This window comes from Podarcis vaucheri, assembly GCF_965113315.1.
Source record: "Podarcis vaucheri genome assembly, chromosome: 7".
In the NCBI taxonomy this organism is placed as follows: domain Eukaryota; kingdom Metazoa; phylum Chordata; class Lepidosauria; order Squamata; family Lacertidae; genus Podarcis; species Podarcis vaucheri.
In genome coordinates, this window is record NC_138765.1 from 84,023,462 (window position 1) to 84,042,571 (window position 19,110).

The 19,110-nt window shown below is 47.0% G+C and overlaps 1 protein-coding gene across 1 annotated transcript; it reads left to right on the forward strand.

The window, feature by feature from the left end:
- The first annotated feature begins 10,058 nt into the window (after positions 1-10,058).
- On the forward strand, positions 10,059-19,003 carry SH2D5 (SH2 domain containing 5). The gene is made up of 10 exons (XM_082230262.1): positions 10,059-10,322; positions 10,713-10,846; positions 12,057-12,137; positions 12,447-12,521; positions 12,787-12,933; positions 13,305-13,553; positions 13,987-14,161; positions 15,588-15,693; positions 16,750-16,909; positions 17,535-19,003. The coding sequence occupies exons 2-10, from the start codon at positions 10,745-10,747 to the stop codon at positions 17,754-17,756; spliced, it is 1,317 nt and encodes a 438-aa protein (XP_082086388.1). The 5' UTR covers positions 10,059-10,322; positions 10,713-10,744; the 3' UTR covers positions 17,757-19,003.
- The last annotated feature ends 107 nt before the right edge of the window (positions 19,004-19,110 follow it).

The window sequence follows — 19,110 nt, forward strand, 5'->3', positions numbered from 1 at the left end:
TACAAATTTTATACATTTTTGCAAGCCTAGCCGGTGTCATATACCATCTGTATACCATCTTCATAGTGTTTTCTTTCAACGTAATACATGCCGTGAAATTCAAATTTTCAGTCCATATTTTTTGCCATTCCTCCAACTCTATACTATACCCCAAATCCCTGGCCCAGTGAATCATTACCTCTTTCACCTCTTCGTCCATAGTTTGCCATTCCAATAAAATTTTGTACATTTTAGATATTGTCTTACAATCGTTATTAATAATTTCTGTTTGAAATTTCGAGTCTTTTTCATTATATCTTCTCTCTTTTATCTCCTTTTTAAACATATCACTTATCTGAAGATATTGCAACCAATCGTATACATATTCTTTTACTTGTTCATATGGTTTCATTCTCCATTTATCTCCTTCTTTCATGACCAAATCACCATACATTATCCAATTACTCCTCATGTTAATTTTCTTAATTACTATAGCCTCTACTGGAGAAAACCAGTGTGGAACTCCCCTTTCTAATATGTTTTTATATCTGTCCCATACTTCAATTAGCGATTTCCGGAAAATACGGTTTTCAAACGATTTGTGACCCTTTTTCTTCTCTTTCCATAGGTACACGTGCCACCCGAATCTATTATCAAATCCCTCTAAGTCCAATAATTTTGTATCTTTCAGTTTTATCCATTCTTTTACCCAGCAAAGACACGATGCCTCATAGTATAACTTCAGATCTGGCAGGGCAAAACCTCCTCTTTCCTTTGTATCCGTCAACAATTTATATTTGATTCTTGGTTTTTTGCCCTGCCAGATATATCTTGATATCGATCTTTGCCATTCCTTAAAAATCTTCACTCCTCTTAATCCTGGGATCATCTGAAATAAGAATATCATTTTTGGCAACACGTTCATTTTGATCATTGCTATTCTGCCCCAAAAGGATAGTTTTAATCTTCCCCAACTCTCCAGGTCTTTCTTAATTCCATGCCATATCGGTACATAATTGTTTTGAAACAGGTCAATATTTTTAGTTGTTAACCATATGCCCAAGTATTTAACCTTTTTGACAATTTCAATACCTATTTGTTGTTGTAACGTCTCTCGCATTGTTTGATCCATATTTTTTGTTAAGATTTTTGTCTTCCCCCTATTTAACATAAATCCAGCCACCTCACCAAATTTTTCAATTTCCTCTATCACTTCAGTTGCATTATTCGTCGGATCCTCCACCATTATAACCAAATCGTCCGCAAAGGCTCTGACCTTATATTCATTGCGGCCTACTGTCACCGCCTTTATCTTTTTGTTTTCTCTAATTGAATTCAGAAGGATCTCCAGAACCATAATAAACAGTAATGGCGAGAGCGGGCAGCCCTGTCTAGTACCTTTTGATATTCTAATTTCTTCTGTTATCACGTTATTTACTAACAGCTTTGCCCTTTGTTCCATATATATTGTCCTTATTCCATTAAAGAATTCATTCCCCATCTCCATGTATTCCATATTTTTTAACATAAAGTCCCATGATATATTGTCGAATGCCTTTTCGGCATCGACAAACATTAGCATTGCTCTTCTCTCATTACTGGCTGACAGGTACTCCAAGATGTTTATTATATTTCTCACATTATCTCTCATCTGTCTTCGCGGAAGGAAGCCCGTTTGGTCTTCATGGATGATTCCTTGCAACACCTTTTTTAATCTCTTTGCTATTATTCCTGCAAAAATTTTGTAATCGGTGTTTAGCAGAGAAATTGGTCTATAATTCTTTACTTGTGTTAAGTCCACACCTTCTTTTGGAATAAAAGTTATATATGCTTCCTTCCAGGTCTCTGGGATCTCCCTCTCTTTTAAGATATTATTCATTGTTTCTTTCAGCGGTGTTATCAAAATTGGTTTTAGTTCTTTGTAGTACCTTGCTGTAAAGCCATCTGGTCCTGGGGCCTTCCCGTTTTTCAACTCTGATATAACCACCTTGATTTCCTCTTCATCTATTGGGGCGTTCAACCTATCTCTTGCTTCTGTTGGGATCTTTTGCACCTTTTTCTCTTTTAGGTATCTCTCTATTTTCCTTATATTACTCTTTTCTTTTTTCCTATACAATTGACTATAAAAGTCCAAAAATCCTTTCCTAATGCCTTTGGGGCTAGTTATCTCTTCTTCCTTCACTCTAATTTTATTTATTATACTCCTTTTCTTTTCTTGGTCTGCCCGGCCAGCCATTTTCCTGATTTGTTCGCGAATTCAAAATCTTTTTGTCTTAATCTTTTAATATTCCGTTCCACCTCCTTGTTTATTATCATAGCAAATTGGGTTTGCAAGGCCTTGATACTTTGTCTAACTTTCATATTATTCGGTTTTTTGATTAGATTTTGCTCATATTCCATAATTTGTTTTAAAATTTCTTTCTTTTCTTTCTCTCTATTCTTCCTTTTAATTGAATTTTGTTGTATATAAAGACCTCGCATCACTGCCTTGCTTGCATCCCAAACTATACTCATTTTCGTACCCTTGTTACAGTTGTCCACAAAATATTCCTTCATTTTCTTCTGTGCCTGTTGTACAAATTTTTGGTCATCAAAGAGGCTATCATTCATCCTCCATCTAAACGTTCTTTCTTCAAAGCCTTTAATCTCCAATTTGATCGGGTTGTGGTCTGAGATTACTCTTGGTTCTATTTCCACCTGGAGGATTCTTGGGGTTAACTCGTTCGAAATCCAAATTTGATCAATTCTCGACATTGATTGATTTGGCTCTGAATAATATGTGAGTTGTTTTTCCTGTGGGTGTCTTAACCTCCAGATATCTACTAAGTTACAGTTTTTAATCATTTCAAAAAATGATTTGGGTAGTTTACCTTCTTTTGATCCACTCTCCCTCAATCTATCCATTTCAATTGAGACCACCCCATTCATATCTCCCATCATGATTATTTTTTGATCCACATATTCCATCAATTTTTCCTCCAGGTTTTTATAAAAATCAGCTTTATTTCCGTTGGGTACATAGATTCCAACAATAATTATTTTTTCACCTTGCCAATTGATTTGAACAGCAACAATTCTTCCTTCTTCGTCCTTAAAGATTTGATGGGCTTCTATTTTGTTTTATATATATAAGATTACTCCTTTTTTCTTTCCTTTGTCTGAAGATATAAATTCATTTCCAAGTCTCTTATTTATCAAAATTCTCCTATGCCTTTTTGCCACATGCGTTTATTGCAGGCAAATGATATCTAATTTTTTTTTCTTTAAAAATTGTTCCACCTTATTCCTTTTTTTTATCATTCAGTCCATTTATATTCCAGTTCCATAATTTTAATGCCATATTGTTTTCAGTTAATGAAAATACTTTTTTCTCTACTTAAATTCCTTATAATCCTTCCTCTTCTTCCTCTCCCTCCTCCCCCTCCTCCTCCTCCCCCTCCTCCTCCAACCCTTCCCCAACTTTCCTCCTCTCTCCCACCTCTTTCAGTCCCTTTACCTCCACCCCTCCTACTGCTCCCCTGGCCTCTTCTTCCTCTTCTATTAGCAACTCTTTATATTTTCTTTGGAATTTACCTATTTCTTCTGGGCTAGTTAGTCTGTGCTTCTTGTTTTTGTAAGTGAATGAGATTCCTTCCGGAAACTCCCATTTAAATTCTATATTGTTCTTTTTGAGAATTTGCACCTGCGGCTTATAGGGGTCTCTCCGTTTCAACAGTCTAATTGGTATATCTTTAAAGATGATTATATAACTACCATCAATGCATAGTCTTTTTTCTCTATTTTTTTGAAGCACCACATTCCTCATATCTCTATCCTTAAAGGTTATCAGACAATCTCCTGGAAATTTCCTTGCCTTAGTCGTCTTCACTTTTAATCTGAAGGCATTCTGTATTGTACTCGCCACCTCCTCTGTTCGAAACTCCAGCCATTGTGCCAATTCTGTTATTAATTTTTGCCTAATATTCTCCCCTTGACTCTCTGGTACCCCCCTCAGTCTTAAATTAACTTCCCGTTGCCGGAGTTCATTCATGGAGATCGCATCCCACATTTCCTCTTGTATTTTATTAGTTTCTAAAAGTCCCACTCTAATTTTATCAGTTTCACGCTTTAAATCCTTCATTTCCAATTTTGTCCTTTTCATTCCTTCTTCTAACGCATGAGTTCTTTTAGATACCTCTTTAATTTGTCCTTTCAGTTCACTCACAGTTTCATCTATTTTTTAATCCATTTTCCCAATCTTAGAGTCCACCTGTTCAATTTTTGTTTCCAGATTTTTTTCACTTTGCCTAATCTCTGCAAACATCTTTAATATTTCAGATCTGAAATCTGTTTCTTGCTTAGACCCCTTCCTTTCCACTGGTGTCCCCCCATTCCCGCCTTTCTTTGGTACATGAGACATTTTGTGCGAATATATCTTACTACACCTGTTAAATAAGGTAAATATCCCAATTCCCTTTCCCCAATCAGAGCGTAACAGTCGGTTTTACAGTTTTTCAAAGACTCAAAACAATATCAAATAAAAACAATATCAAAATAATATCAAATAATATCAAACCTATTGGTTTGGGGTGTGGTCTTTTTCAGACACCCACAAAGTGTGGGGCTGGTGCCTGGGGGGTTGGGATGCGGGAGAGAGAAGCCTGCTCCCCAGAGCCATCCCAGCATAGCCCCAGCTCTGTCATGAGCCAAGAGGATCCTGCTTGCAGCTCAGAAGTGCCCTGAAGCACCATCTCAACAGAGGGCTTGGGAATCTTTTGGCCACTGTTTCCCAAAGTTGTTGATGATGCCCGGTTGGATTTAATTAAATTCTTCATTTCCACAAAACCCTAGGAACATAGGAAATTGCCTCATGCTGAGTCAGACCCATCGGTCCATCTAGCTTAGCGTTGTTTTTGCTGACTGGCAGCAGTGACTGTCCAAGGCTGCAGGCAGGCGTCTCTGCCCAGCCATACCTGGGACCTTCTGCATGCAAAACACGTGCTCTGCATTGACCTGGGTCTTTTATCAGATGCCCACATTTCTGGCCCAGTTCTTTTTGGGGGGAGATGGCTGGGGCGGGGGAGATGGCAGTGTTGGTGGATTAGGCAGGCAGCTGTTGGAAGTGTTGAGGTTGCAGATGACCACCTTCATTTCAAGAATCCTGACAGTAAGAGCTGTTTGACAGTGGAATTTGCTGCCAAGGAGTGTGGTGGAGTCTCCTACTTTGGAGGTCTTTAAGCAGAGGCTTGACAACCATATGTCAGGAGTGCTCTGATGGTGTTTCCTGCTTGGCAGGGGGTTGGACTCGGTGGCCCTTGTGGTCTCTTCCAACTCTATGATTCTATGATTCTAAGAAAACGTTGGGATCTCACTTTTGTCTGCTACATTCCACCCTCGCTCTCCTGCTCCTCACTCCTTAATTCACAGAGGTTTAGAAGGTTCCTTTTATAAATAAAACGCATTTTGTGTACCCATACTACAACACGTAAAACTGAGCCGGGCGGCACCCTGGGCAGCGGGGATCCTGTGATCCAGGGTCAAGGGTGAAAATGCAGGCGGTGTCAGCCATCTGGGCTCTCGCTTGGCATTAACACTTTGGGATGGTGCACAAATGTACAGGAGCACACGGTAGAGACACACACCCTGTTGTGGAGACCCGTGTGCCTTTACAGGGCAGGGAGAAAAGACTTTAAATGGCACGACATCTGTTTTAGCAGCAGTGCTTGAGTCCAGATACAAGAGGTTTACCAAAACCACTCATGCAGCCATCCATGGTCTGCCAAAGGCTGAATGCCCCCTCAGAGCAGCAGCCCAAAGCGACGGGGCAGTTCTGTGATCCAAATGCCTTTCCCCCAAAGTCTTCAGTTGGAAAATGTTACCTCCCCATCCTCCATTTAGATCCCATCCTAGAGCACTTCCTTCTCTCCTTGGCATTCACAGCCCAGTGCAAAGCTGACTGCCTCCTTTGGGTGACAAGCAGTGTTGGCTTAAGAAAACTGGCAAAAGAGCTTGGGACAAAACCAAGTCTGACCTGTCCATTGGAGATGGCCACTTTGCTGGATATCACAGGCACAGTGTGTCTTCATCCCACCCCACTCATCTCTCAAGGACAAATGTTACCCTTTTCAGATGGGCTTCCCAAGATCTTTTGTCTTCCCCTTGTCATTCTGAACCTCTGGCCTTTCCGGGCATTACTTCAGATTAAGCACATCCCACAAAGTCAGGTCATAAAAGTACCATCAACAGGAAGGAGTCCAGCAGCAGCACTGCCAGGGCTCACTAGAAGGAAAGGCTGCTGGAACAGTGACAGGGCTCCCCAAGTTGGACTACAACTCCCATCATCATCGTTGGTCATGCTGCCTGGCGCTGATGGAAATTCTATTCCCTCAACACCTGGAGGGCCAGAGGTCTAACATCCTTGCTATATAAGATCCGGAATATGCTGGCGAAGATCTTCCCAGGTGCATCTTGGTTTCTCCAGAGTACTTGCTTTGCAGCTTCAAACCTAAGTCTGAGGCATAGGCGCCGACTCCATGGGGCCTGAGGGGGCCCGAGCCCCCTCAAAAATTCATTTGGGGGGCTCTGCCCCCCCAATAATCTCGGACGCCCCTACAGCAGAGTGCCATCGCCGCCCCTCCCCCAGCCCAAAATGCACAGGGTCGGGCTGCATGCCTCCTGCCCTCCCTCCCGAGCAAAAGCTCCACCCAATTTCCTTCGGAGCTGATTAATAGGCGCAGCACACTCTCCCCTATTCGCTCACGAGGCGGCGGCGCCACTTTATTAATAATAATAATAATAATAATAATAATAATAATAATAATAATAATAATAAATTTTATTTATATCCCACCCTCCCCAGCCGAAGCTGGGCTCAGGGCGGCTAACAACAATCAAAATAGTTCAACATTCTAAAACATTCATTATAAAATTAATTAAATCAAATTAAAATCAAATTAATGGCAACCATCAAGCAAAATTTTGTGCAGATTGCCAGAGGAGGGGGTCAGGCTGCGCCCTGACAAAAGGCCTGGTGGAACAGCTCTGTCTTGCAGGCCCTGCGGAAGGATGTCAGGTCCTGCAGGGCCCTAGTCTCTTGTGACAGAGCGTTCCACCAGATTGGAGCCGCGGCCGAGAAGGCCCTGGCTCTAGTTGAGGCCAGCCTAACCTCTCTGAGGCCTGGGATCTTTAGGGTGTTTTTATTTGCAGACCGTAAATTTCTCTGTGGGACATACCACTTTATTTCCATATTCATGAGCTTATTTATTATTCATGAGCTTTCATTTATTATTCATTATTTATTATTCATGGGCTCCCCCAATATTTTTTATAAGTCGGCGCCCCTGGTCTGAGGTCTTGGGTTTCCAGCTGTTTTTGGACTACCAATTCCCATAATCCCTGACACTGTTCCTGCTAGCTAGGGATAATGGGAGTTGTAGTCCAGAAACAGCTGGAGACCCAAAGTTTGGGAAACCTTGGTCTAGTCCAATCTATCTAGTTCTCACAGATGCCCTAAAGGGAATCCTGCAAGTCAGGCATGAGCTCAACAGCAGGGCTCTCCCCACCTGTGACTCTTAGCAACTGGTATTTAGAGGCATCCTTGCCTTTAAGACAGGGACGCGGGTGGAGCTGTGGTCTAAACCACTAAGCCTTGGGCTTGCCAGTCAGAAGGTCAGCGGTTCAAATCCCTGCGATGGGGTGAGCTCCCATTGCTCAGTCCCAGCTCCTGCCCACCTAGCAGTTCGAAAGCACGTCAAAGTGCAAGTAGATAAATAGGTACCACTCCAGCGGGAAGGTAAACAGCGTTTCCGTGCGCTGCTCTGGTTCGCCAGAAGCGGCTCAGTCATGCTGGCCACATGACCCGGAAGCCGTCTGCGGACTAACACCTGCTCCCCCGGCCAGTAAAGCGAGATGAGTGCTGCAATCCCAGAGTCGTCCGTGACTGGACGTAACCGTCAGGGGTCCCTTTACCTTTTACCTTGCCTTTAAGGGTAGAGGTACCTTCCTAGATTCCCTTTCTCCCCGCAGAATCTTTGCAGGGCAGCTTGCAACAGCCAGACATGTCTCGTCACCCTGACGACCTTCACTAATAAGAGTTCCTCCACACATTATCCCAGCTCCTTCCTTCCTTAACCACTTCCTGCTCCTGTTCTGCCCCGCCCCCCTTTTTGTGTGTTCAAGAACCATCTGTCCCTTCTGTCTTGGCAATGTTCTCGGGCCCAAATCTGGTGCTTTAATTCTTCCCGGGAAAGTGGCTTGTTTCCAATCTCCCCTTGACAAAATGGTCCTCTTTTGTCTGCAAAAATAAATTCTGCCTCAAGGTCACTTCGGGGGGGGGGGGGGTTGTGATTATTTTGTCCATCCTAGTTTTTTGTTCTTTTTGTTCAACTTCACACAACATGTAGTTAAACTCTAGAACTCGCTCCCACAAGACGCATTGATGGCCACCAACTTGGATGGCTTCCAAAGATTAGGGAAATAATTCCAGGAGGATGGGGCTATATGTTCCACCTCCACGGTTGGAGGCAGCGATTCTTCTGAATACAGGCTCCTGGAAGCCTGTATTTGGGAATAAAGATAAAGGGACCCCTGACCATTAGGTCCAGTCGTGACCGACTCTGGGGTTGCAGCACTCATCTCATGTGGCCAGCATGACTAAGCCGTTTCTGGCGAACCAGAACAGCGCACGGAAACGCCGTTTACCTTCCTGCCGGAGTGGTACCTATTTATCTACTTGCACTTTGACGTGCTTTCGAACTGCTAGGTGGGCAGGAGCAGGGACCGAGCAACGGGAGCTCACCCCGTTGCGGGGATTCGAACCACCGACCTTCTGATCGGCAAGTCCTAGGCTCTGTGGTTTAACCCACAGCGTCACCCGTGTCCCTGTATTTGGGGATACAGGTTTCCAAAATCCTGCTTTTGGAATTCCCATTGGGGCATCTGGGTCGCCACTGAGAGAACAGAAGGCTGGACTAGATGGACTATTAGCCAGATCTAGCAAGGATCTTCCTATGTTCTTGTGACTTACTTTGCGTGCTCTGCAGGGAATGGGGCTTCAGGAGCTCTGAGACAGATATTCCACAGGTGCAGCCTTTCAGGATGGGATGGAGGCATGCAAGGAATGAGCCCTTTTTCTGCACATGTTGGGGCAGGAGGCAGGAACCATGCAGGTGCCCTTTGGTTAAAGTGCCACCTAAGTGCTCAAACCGTCCTACTCTGCCCTGCCACCCCTGGGCTATTTGAATGGGCTGCTTTCCATACAGACTAGGGGCTCCCCTTTCATCCACAGATCCCTAAAGGGTCTGTGAATTGCCCCATCCCCCCAAAAAAAATATTTTCCCAATGCCATAAAAATATGCAAAGTATTGTGGGGGAGGGGCAGTCCACGTAAAGGGACCCCTGACCATTAGGTCCAGTCGTGGCCGACTCTGGGGTTGCAGCGCTCATCTCGCTTTATTGGCCAAAGGAGCCGGTGTACAGCTTCCACGTCATGTGGCCAGCATGACTAAGCCGCTTCTTGCAGGACACGGAAACGCCGTTTATCTTCCCACTGGAGTGGTACCTATTTATCTACTTGCACTTTGACGTGCTTTCGAACTGCTAGGTTGGCAGGAGCAGGGACCCAGCAACGCGTCCCGCAGTCCACATAGCTTTCATCAGATTCTCAAAAGGGTCCACAGCCCCCAAAAGTGTACCCCCTTTCCTTCTGAGGAAATGCTTGCATCCATAGAAGTCAACTCCTAAAGGCCAAGATCTCTTTGCCCCCCCCCCCAATAAAATATTTGAGGGGCTTGGGCTCCCCCAAAGTTGATGGGACTTGCCGTTCAAATGGTTGCATGCACCACGTCATGTGATTGATTGGCAGCAGGGCGGGGTTTACGTGGACACCCACCCCTGTATTTTATTCAAGTTGGCACCCCTGCTTCTGTTGCAAATGATTCTGGGGGCGCCCCCTCGCTGGCCGGGGAGGGCTGTTCTGTGCGGTGCCCTGTCTCTTTTGAAGGTAACAAGACCTCAGAGCTTCCCTGGATGGGAAGCTGTTCTAAATGGAAGCGGGCGAGGCGAGGGGGCTGTGGGCCTGTGCCCAGCAAGGGCGGGTGGGGAGCTCTCGCCAGGCCTAAGCGCTGCAGGTCGCTCTACGCCGCCGCCCCCCACCCGCTGCTACATCTCCGCAGCCGGGGGCGGGGTCTCGCATTCCTGGCCGCTGATTGGTCGGCCGGGATGCGGAGGCGGCGCGTCCAGGTGAGCCGGGCCGGAGAGGCCGAGCAGGGGCCGGGAAGATGCTGCTGCTGCAGCTGCGGAGAGCGGAGCGCCTGGGCGCGGAGGAGATGCGCGGCGGCGGCGGCTTCCCACGCCGCCTCTGCCAGGTGAGGGCTGCGCGGAGGGAGGGAGGGAGGGCGGCGGCTTTTCTCCATCCTTCTCCTCCAGTGGCAGGATGGGAGAAGGAGGCTTCTGGGCGCGTGCAGAGCGCCCCCCGGGTCCTTGATCTCCCGTCGTGGAAAGAGGAGCTCTTCTCCTTTTGGGGCTTCCTATGGGGTGGGGGGGGGACCCCAGGAACTGCTCCTGGGGCATCTCCTCCTCCTCGCCCGCCCCCCAATATCTCTTTCCTGGCACCCAGCGCCCCCTCCCCATCATTTTCTTTGGGGGCCAGTGCGGGGGCGGAGGTGCCCCTTCCTCCCATGCCGCTTGGGCATCCGCGGTGCCTCTTCGGGGAGAGGCCGTCTCCTCCCTCCATCTCCCTGTCTCCATCCCCGCAGCAACCCCCGGAGCGGTCCCAGCCGGCGGCGCCATGAAGAAGCAGCGCTCCGAGTACTGGGGAGGGCCAGAGCCCCTGGCTTCCCCGCATCACCACCAGCAGAGGGGCGGGCGGGTCATCGCCAAACTAGCGGAGGTGAGGCTGGGCTGGGCTTTCACTCTTGTGGGGGGGGAGGGGGGGAGGAAGGATCGTAATAGCTCAGGGGTGGAGCAGCTGATTGGCATGCAGAAGGTCCCAGGTTCAATCGCCACTGGCAGCATCTCCAGGTGGGGCTGGGAGGGATCCCTGCCTGAAACCATGGCCAACCACTGCTGACAGTCAGTGTAGGCAACACTGACTCATTATAAGGCAGCTTTCTGGGGGGGGGGCAGTGGGTAGAGCATCTGCTTTGCATGCAGAAGGTCTCAGGCTCAATTCCAAGCCAGGTAAAGCCTCAGTCTGGAATGCAGGAGAGCCATCGCTGCCAGTCAGTGTAGACAGTACTGGGCTACATGGATGGCAGCTGCCTAGGTGTCTATGAAAGAGAAGACTTGGGAGGGTGAGGAGAGGATGTGGGGTAGAGGGGCTGATCTAGATCCTGCCTGCCTTGATCCCATGGTCAGGAATCTGGAAAGAGAGCATGGTTGGGCCATTATTGCCTCCTCTGTTGCCTTGCCTGGCTTTGCAGGGGCACTTGTGCCCACGGAGGCAGCCTGCTTTGCTGCTCAGCCCACTCCCCTGAAAACCTAAAGGTAAAGGGACCCCTGACCATTAGGTCCAGTCGTGGCCAAATCAGGGGTTTCGACGCTTACCTCGCTTTATTGGCCGAGGGAGCCGGCGTACAGCTTCCGGGTCATGTGGCCAGCATGACTAAGCCGCTTCTGGTGAACCAGAGCAACACACGGAAATGCCATTTACCTTCCCACCGGAGTGGTACCTATTTATCTACTTGCACTTTGACGTGCTTTCGAACTGCTAGGTGGACAGGAGCAGGGACTGAGCAACAGGAGTTCACACCATAGCGGGGATTCGAACCGCCGACCTGCTGATCGGCAAGTCCTAGGCTCTGTGGTTTAACCCACAGTGCCACCCACATCCCATCTGAAAACCTTGCAAAGAATCAAAGAAGAGGAAGAGAGAATCCCAGAGAAAGGAGAGGGCCACCCTAGCTCAGCTTCTAGTCTAGGGAGTTTGTCAGACCCCCCCTTTTTTTGCAAGGGGGGCAGTGGAGGTTTGAGGTGCATCTCCCTTAATTGCTCCCCAGAGGCCTCATCTTCCCAGGTCCTCCCTGGTGTTCCATGTGGGTCCTTAGAAGGGCTCCCCAGGGTATTCTCCTATCTCACTTTCCTCCTTCCCTTGCCAACAGTATGTGGGCTCCTTTACCGTCGAGGACACAGAGCTCCAGCAAAAGGCTCTGGCCATCCAACAGAAGCTCCAACGCCTGAAGGTAAGCAGTCGGAGCTGGTTGTGGCCACATTAGCCCTCTGCACGTGCTTAGAGGCACTAGCCCCAATGCTTCTTCCCCCTCTTTGGGGGGATCTTTACTCTGGCACTGTGAAACCAGCTCTGTCTCTGAGCCCCTGGGATGTGCATGCTACAAAGCCCCCAAAATTCTAGAGGTGCGGGGAGCAAAAGGGAATTGTCACTGCTTGGAATCTTTGTGCGTCTAGAAGAACCAAGTGAGTCTCCTTGGTGTGCCATCTCTGACTCCGTTTATCCCTTTCTCCATCTCTCATCCTGCTCTCCCGGAACACAGGACTGCCCCAGGCGGCGATCCGTCGTCCTCAAGTTTTGCCTGCAGGGCCTGAAGATGTACAATGCAGAGGGGGAGGTAGGAGCGGGGCCATGGCTTGATGCACGACAGCATGCTGGACCTAGGGGCCATCTTGCCTTATGAGGTGTTAACTGGGGCTTGTGCCAGGCTGGGTGGGGGTCCCGTTTTGTTTTCCGGCTGGCCCACCTTGCTGGGTTGTGGTGAGGATATCCTGAGGACGAAGGAGCCGGGGAGGCCTTCTCTGCTTGGTTGTTTGGTGAGGACACGAGTTGCCAACTGCTTGACCTCATTGCCCCTTCCTCCTCCTCTTCTCCTCCTGCAGGCTCTGCTTATGGCGCATGCCCTCAAGCGCATCCTGTATAGCACCTGGATACCCACTGAGTGCCAGTTCGCCTTTGTGGCCCGCAACCCACGCAGCCCTCGCAGCAGCCTCTTCTGCCACTTGTTTGTGGGCAGCCAGCCCAGTGAGGTAGGGCAGCTGGTGGGGCAGAGGTATAGCATCTCCGACAGTGGAGGAGAAATACAGCCACCCTGAATAGCAGTCATTGACGGACTGATCGTCCATGAATTTGCCTAGAGGATGAACATTCTATAACTGAAGTCACCACCAAGGAGGCCCTGCCTCTTGCCCCCCCAGAAACAGTGAGCACTGTTGGTCGCCGTGAAAACTTGGAGAGCATTAATCCTGCTGCCCCATGAAGGGAGGTGTTTAGTGCCTGCTCCTCTCCTAACAGAAATGTGCCACTCAGGAGTGAAGCTGCTTTCAGCCATTGCCTGGAAGGGGAATGGGGGGGGGCGCTGGTGGTGGCTAATGTGCCTCCTGCGTTTTCTGCCCTACAGGTCCAGATTTTGCACTTCTTGCTCTGCCGCTCCTTCCAGCTCTACTATCTCCTGGTGCATCCTGAGGACCAAGAATGGCTCCCCAGTGGTTCCACACAGCAGGAGCCTGGGAGGCTGCTGGGAGCCTCTCTGGATAACCGAGTGGCCTGGGAGTCCCTCGATCCGGAGGATGTATCTCAAAACGTCAATGCGTTGGTGTCCTTCCGGAGGCTTCCGTGCCCTGCTGACTTTGGCCCCTCCATCAGTGTGGTAAGTGGGTTCCCTCTGGGGTTCTCCATTGAGTAAGCCGAAGAAGTGAGCCCAGCTGCACCTGGCAGTGGAAGGAAGGCCCTTGCCAGCGGCATCTCCAGGTAGGGCTAGAAAAATACTACCTGCCTGAAACCATGGAGAGCCACGGCTGCCAGTCAGTGTAGGCAATGCTGAGCTGGATTGACCAATGGTTTGATTCAGTGTAAGGCAGTTTCCTATGTCCAGACCTGGATCAGGAAGAAACCACCTTCCAAAAGAAGACTTTCAGTCTGATCCAGAGTGCCAGGAGAAAAGGCACTGCCTGAATATTCAAGGTGACCTACTGTGCTGGGGTGGAACTTTGAGCCATCCAGCTTCCCGCTAAACTTTATCGCCAGCTCCAAATTCTGCTTCTCCTGCTCAGTGTCCATCCGTCTCTGTCTCGTATCCCTAGAGAGAGAGGCTGGATTTGGAGGAAAGGAGCAGCCTGGGCACTTCTCGCCCGGGGAATCCATACTGCTCTCCAATCCTGGTGCGGAAGAAGGCGATCCGCAGCAAAACCCTCCGCTCCGGAGCCTACCGGGGCTGCACCTTTGAGGCTCAGTTGCAGCAGAGCGCCCGAGAGATGTGTGAGTATTCGGGGAATGCGGAAGATTCTGCTGTTCAGGGAGACAAAGAGAATACCGGTATCCTGTGCTGCTCTTTCATCCATGTTGCATTCCAGCTATGTAAAGAGCTTCTGTTTATTTCCAAGTGTGTCTCTGGGGTGTTTTTGTCCCTGTTTTTCAGAGGATAGCTTGCCTCCTACATCTCCTTTTGCATTCTCATTCCTCATTTCTTTATTTTTCTTGTAATGAGAGTCTTATTAAAGTTTTTCATAATACTGTAAAATAGCTGCTACAAAAAAACCAATTGAATAAGTAGAATGTGGAGTCCTCTTAAAAGTAATTATTAGCCCTTACCAACCACAGAAGATAGTAGCTCATCCCGGTTCTCACCTGAGATATTTTCTCATCCCAGCCTTTCATCCTGGGAGACCAACATTCCCCTAGCTCTCATCCAGAGTCTCACCCATTTCCTGTTGTGTTTCCATTTCCTGATGTATTTTTGATAGTATCTTGATTTCCCCCCCCAGTCTTTTCCCAGAGAGTAGCATAAATTTAGTAGCATCATTCTCTGAATTTGCTCCAAATTGTATGCAAAATACTTTTTATCTGCTAGAACTGAAGAAAGGCCAGGATTGAAGTTTTCCCAAAGCTTTATATCCTCTCAGCTCCATTGATGCCATATCCATTTAATTTCCCATCTTTCCATTTTCTCCTCCAAATCCTTGTATGCAAGGCATTTCCATTTCAGCACCTGCTTTTTTCAATTTAGCTATTTCATCATCCAGTCCTGCTAGCTTTTCATCTATTCAGTATGAAGTATTTAAGTATTCTTCATTTCATATTTCTCAGATCCCTTTTCTTTCCCCCTTTCATCATGCACCGATCTGATCATTTTTAATTGTTCAGCCATTAACTGTTGAACAATACTAACGGTCACTAGGAGATCCAAAGGCACATTTGCCATATTGGGTGCTTTTGATGTTTTGAATATTATTAGCAACTCAGTCTACCTTAATATTTCCACGTTAAGCTCACAGCTAGCATATCCTTTCTCACAATAAATTCTTTCCATGGCTGGAATAATGGAGTAATTGCTGGTTTACTTTCAGTTATTTCAGCTCTTTAGTGGGAAGCAAGAGAAAAAGTGTTAATGATTCTTCACACATGGGATTCCTCCATCCATTTAATCTTTATTGCCAAACATAAATCAGACACGTCACTTTTCCTTAGACACTTTAATGTCCACTTTTCCTTTCTGTTATTCTGTTATCAATCACCACATAATTATATTCTGTCTGCGGCATGCTTATAGAGAGACAGCTGAACCACCAATTCCTCTCCCCGGAAGTCCTCCTTCCTTGTTCTGTTGAGATTTTGCTCAAGCATCTATGCTGCTGAGATGGTCTCTTTTGTATAACCTCCCCCTCTGTTTCCTTCTTGGCTTCAGTTCTCACCAGCTGCGACAGCAAAGGCAGCAGAGGGAGCCTGGCTTGCTTGCTGGATAACGACAGCAGTCTGATGGAGAATGTGTGGTCTTTTGCAGGCATCGACAGGTAAGGGGAGGTCTCCCCTTGTGTGCCCTCTGACAGGAGGCCTGCAAGGATGCTTGTAGATTGGGGAATGGAAGTAAACTGCACTGCACAGGTGGTTGACCACAAGAAGGAAGCAAAGATTTCCCATATAAATTCATGGTTGCTGGAGCCAAATTGGTAAGAACGTGAGAGAAGCCCTGCAGCTAGAAGAGACCAATGGCTTTGTCTGGTCCAGCATCCTGTTCTCATAGGGCCCAATCCCAATGGGAAGCCTGTGAGCAGGACCTAAGCGCAACAGCAATGCTGTCCCCATTTGTGATTCCCAGCAAAGGGCATATTGCCATCATGGCTAGTAGCCACTGACACTGCTTGCTGTTGAATGACCCAAGGAAAGTAGCCAAACATTTCCCACACTTGTGGTGCGAACTTAATCATGCTTACTCTGAAGTAAGTCCCGCTGTTTCCAGTGCAGCTTACTCCAAGGGAAGGGCGCATTGGATGGTAGACTTTATTCCCAGACGTGGAAGGGCTGGAGCGGGGAGAGGGATTCTGCTCCAGAGAGAGAAACCTGGTACGATGGGCTGCTTTCCTCCTGCTCAGAGGTCCCTTCTTATAATAATAATAATAATAATAATAATTTATTATTTATACCCCGCCCATCTGGCTGGGCCTCCCCAGCCACTCTGGGCGGCTTCCATAAAAACCAAAAATACAATAAAATATCACACGTTAAAAACTTCCCTGAACAGGGCTGCCTTAAGATGTCTCCTGAATGTCAGGTAGTTGTTTATCGCCTTGACATCTGCTGGAAGGGTGTTCCACAGGGCGGGCGCCACTACCGAGAAGGCCCTCTGCCTGGTTCCCTGTAGCTTTGCTTCTCGCAATGAGGGAACCGCCAGAAGGCCCTCGGCGCTGGACCTCAGCGTCCGGGCAGAATGATGGGGGTGGAGACGCTCCTTCAGGTATACTGGACCGAGGCCGTTTAGGGCTTTAAAGGTCAGCACCAACACTTTGAATTGTGCTCGGAAACGTACTGGGAGCCAATGCAGGTCTTTCACACTCCCTTCTGGTTTTCAGGGATGCTGGGATGGCACTGCTCAGGAATGATGTAATTGGAGCCTTCCTCCTCTGGGCTGAGCCAGGGGCCACCGATCAGTGGTGTCTTACAGTGAGGACAAGATGTGGAATCATCCCTTACCAGATTTACAGGAGCCAGCTTGGGAAGTATTCTGTGGAGGTGAGAGCTTGAGGGAAATGACATGCCAGCTCTGCCTGATTCTGTCTGATTCAGTTGTTGCAAGCACATTCGGACAGGTTTTTTTTAAACTCCTGTCATACAACATTGCCAATATATTGGACCACAGTCTCATCACTTTGGTGCACGAGATAAGCAAGTTTCCAGGAGCCAGAAGGAATGGTAACTAGTTGGATTTGTATCAATGGATTAAAAGATTAAAATGTTAAAACATTAACTGAAATATTGAAAACAATAAACATTCTACTAGCACTCACTAACATTTCTGAGCTCCTTTGGGGGCCTTCTTGGCCAAACGCAGTCCAGAAACAAAGTATGACAATAGTAATAGCAACATTACAAAGCTCTTCCTGTCCCTAAAGCCTCCCTCTCTAAGCCCAATCCGGTACATTTCCCCCCCTTTAACTAAATCTTCCCCTTACCTCTCAAGAATAGCTCCTGCATTGATTTGTGTTGAAATTCCACAAGGGACTGTTCCCCTTTGCAAATTAGATTGTGTGGGAACATTATGTGACATCACAGAAGCTCGTCCATTGAGGGGTGGTTTGCGGGCAACAGCCAGTTTTCGATCTCTTATCATTTATTTCCTTTTCTCCTGTTCTCATAGCATTTGAATGTGGAGTTCCCCAGTATGGAAGCTCTGTTGGATCACTACTCTGGAATCCAAGGAGGCCTGTTCTGCTCTCTGGCTGCAGGCCGGATCAACCACTGTTACGAGGAGCAAGACTGCGCAGCGGAGGATCCCTGGAAGGAAGACAGAAGCCGCCGGCAGGCGTCTTGGCTACATGGCACTAGTAAATCTCTGGCTGTCCCACAGGAACTGGGATGAGGAATCTGGGCTTAGCTTTCCTGCCATCCACATGCTAACTGTGCTAACTCTTTTTGTGGTGTTCAAGCTATGTGGCACTTTTGCACTTGGGCTAGCTTTCTCATACTGATATGGTAGGGATTAGGCTTTATGGCATTGATCCAATCCTTCCCTCTTGCCCTCTAGTAGAACGGCAAACTAGTCTTAACTTTTCTAGCCAAAGGGACCCATGGTGCTGATGCCCCTGGTCATTCAGAGATAGATTTTTCATCAGCGGCTGAAATCCTGCACATGCCGTATTTTAAAAAATTAAAATTCCTGACACCTGCAAAGTTGTTGAGCTTTTTTAAGGAAACCACTACCAATTTGGGAACAAACCCAAATTGTTTAGCTTTTTTGGGAAAACCAATAGTTATTTTAAGCTTTTTGATCTTTTTCCATTGTGTTGCCATACTTCCGTGTTCTCTAGACATTTTGCCCATTTGGCAGAATTCCCCCGACAACATTTTTACACCCGAAAACCAGGACATGGCAGGAATTTTCCTGACATGTGGCGAGTCTACTTTCCAAGCACAAAAGCCCCATTGGTCTTGGAGTTACTACTTACTAGAAGTACCCTAGAGTTGCACTTTTTGTCTCAATCCTGCATCACAGAATCGTGGAATTGGAAGGGACCCCAAGGCTTATCTAGTCCAATCCAATGCAATGCTGGAATCTCAACTATGAATTCATTTAAAGTAGCTAGGTGTTCCCTCACCACCTATTTTCCTATCTTGGGCTGCAGCTCAGACAATAAATCCTCCTTCAATTAGAACACTGGTTTACCAGATTCTTGCCACTTATCATAAAAACAAACAAATTAACTGAGCAGTTGAGAGGTCAGAGATAACTCCAGGTTTAATCTAAATAAAATTCTGCAAGTAGTTTTTAGCTCTTGCAGGTCAGTTAAGACAACACCCCCTTTCCCACTTAATTCTGCTGGTTTATGTTCCTTGGGTTGTGTCCAATGTTGGTCCTCTTCAAAGTTAATGTACATAATTTTAATGGGTCTACTCTCAGTAGAATTTAGTTGGTTACAATCCCTTGTTTTCCTTATGGGGGTTTATGTACCTTCTGCAGCCAGAATATTTTGAAAGAAATATTTTTGGGGAGGGAAATATTTGTGAGCATGCCAATATATGAATACATAACCTATATTTTAAATATGTTTATATATAAATGTTATGAAAAATATATTTGTAATCCAAAATGATTAAATTTTAGCTGTCGTTTGTGTGTGAGAGTGTGTTGGGAAATGGCAATAAAACGTGACTGGGAGGAGAAGACCTTTAAAATGTTAGTTTTCGAAATCAATGGCGGCCATTAAGGCCTAGAT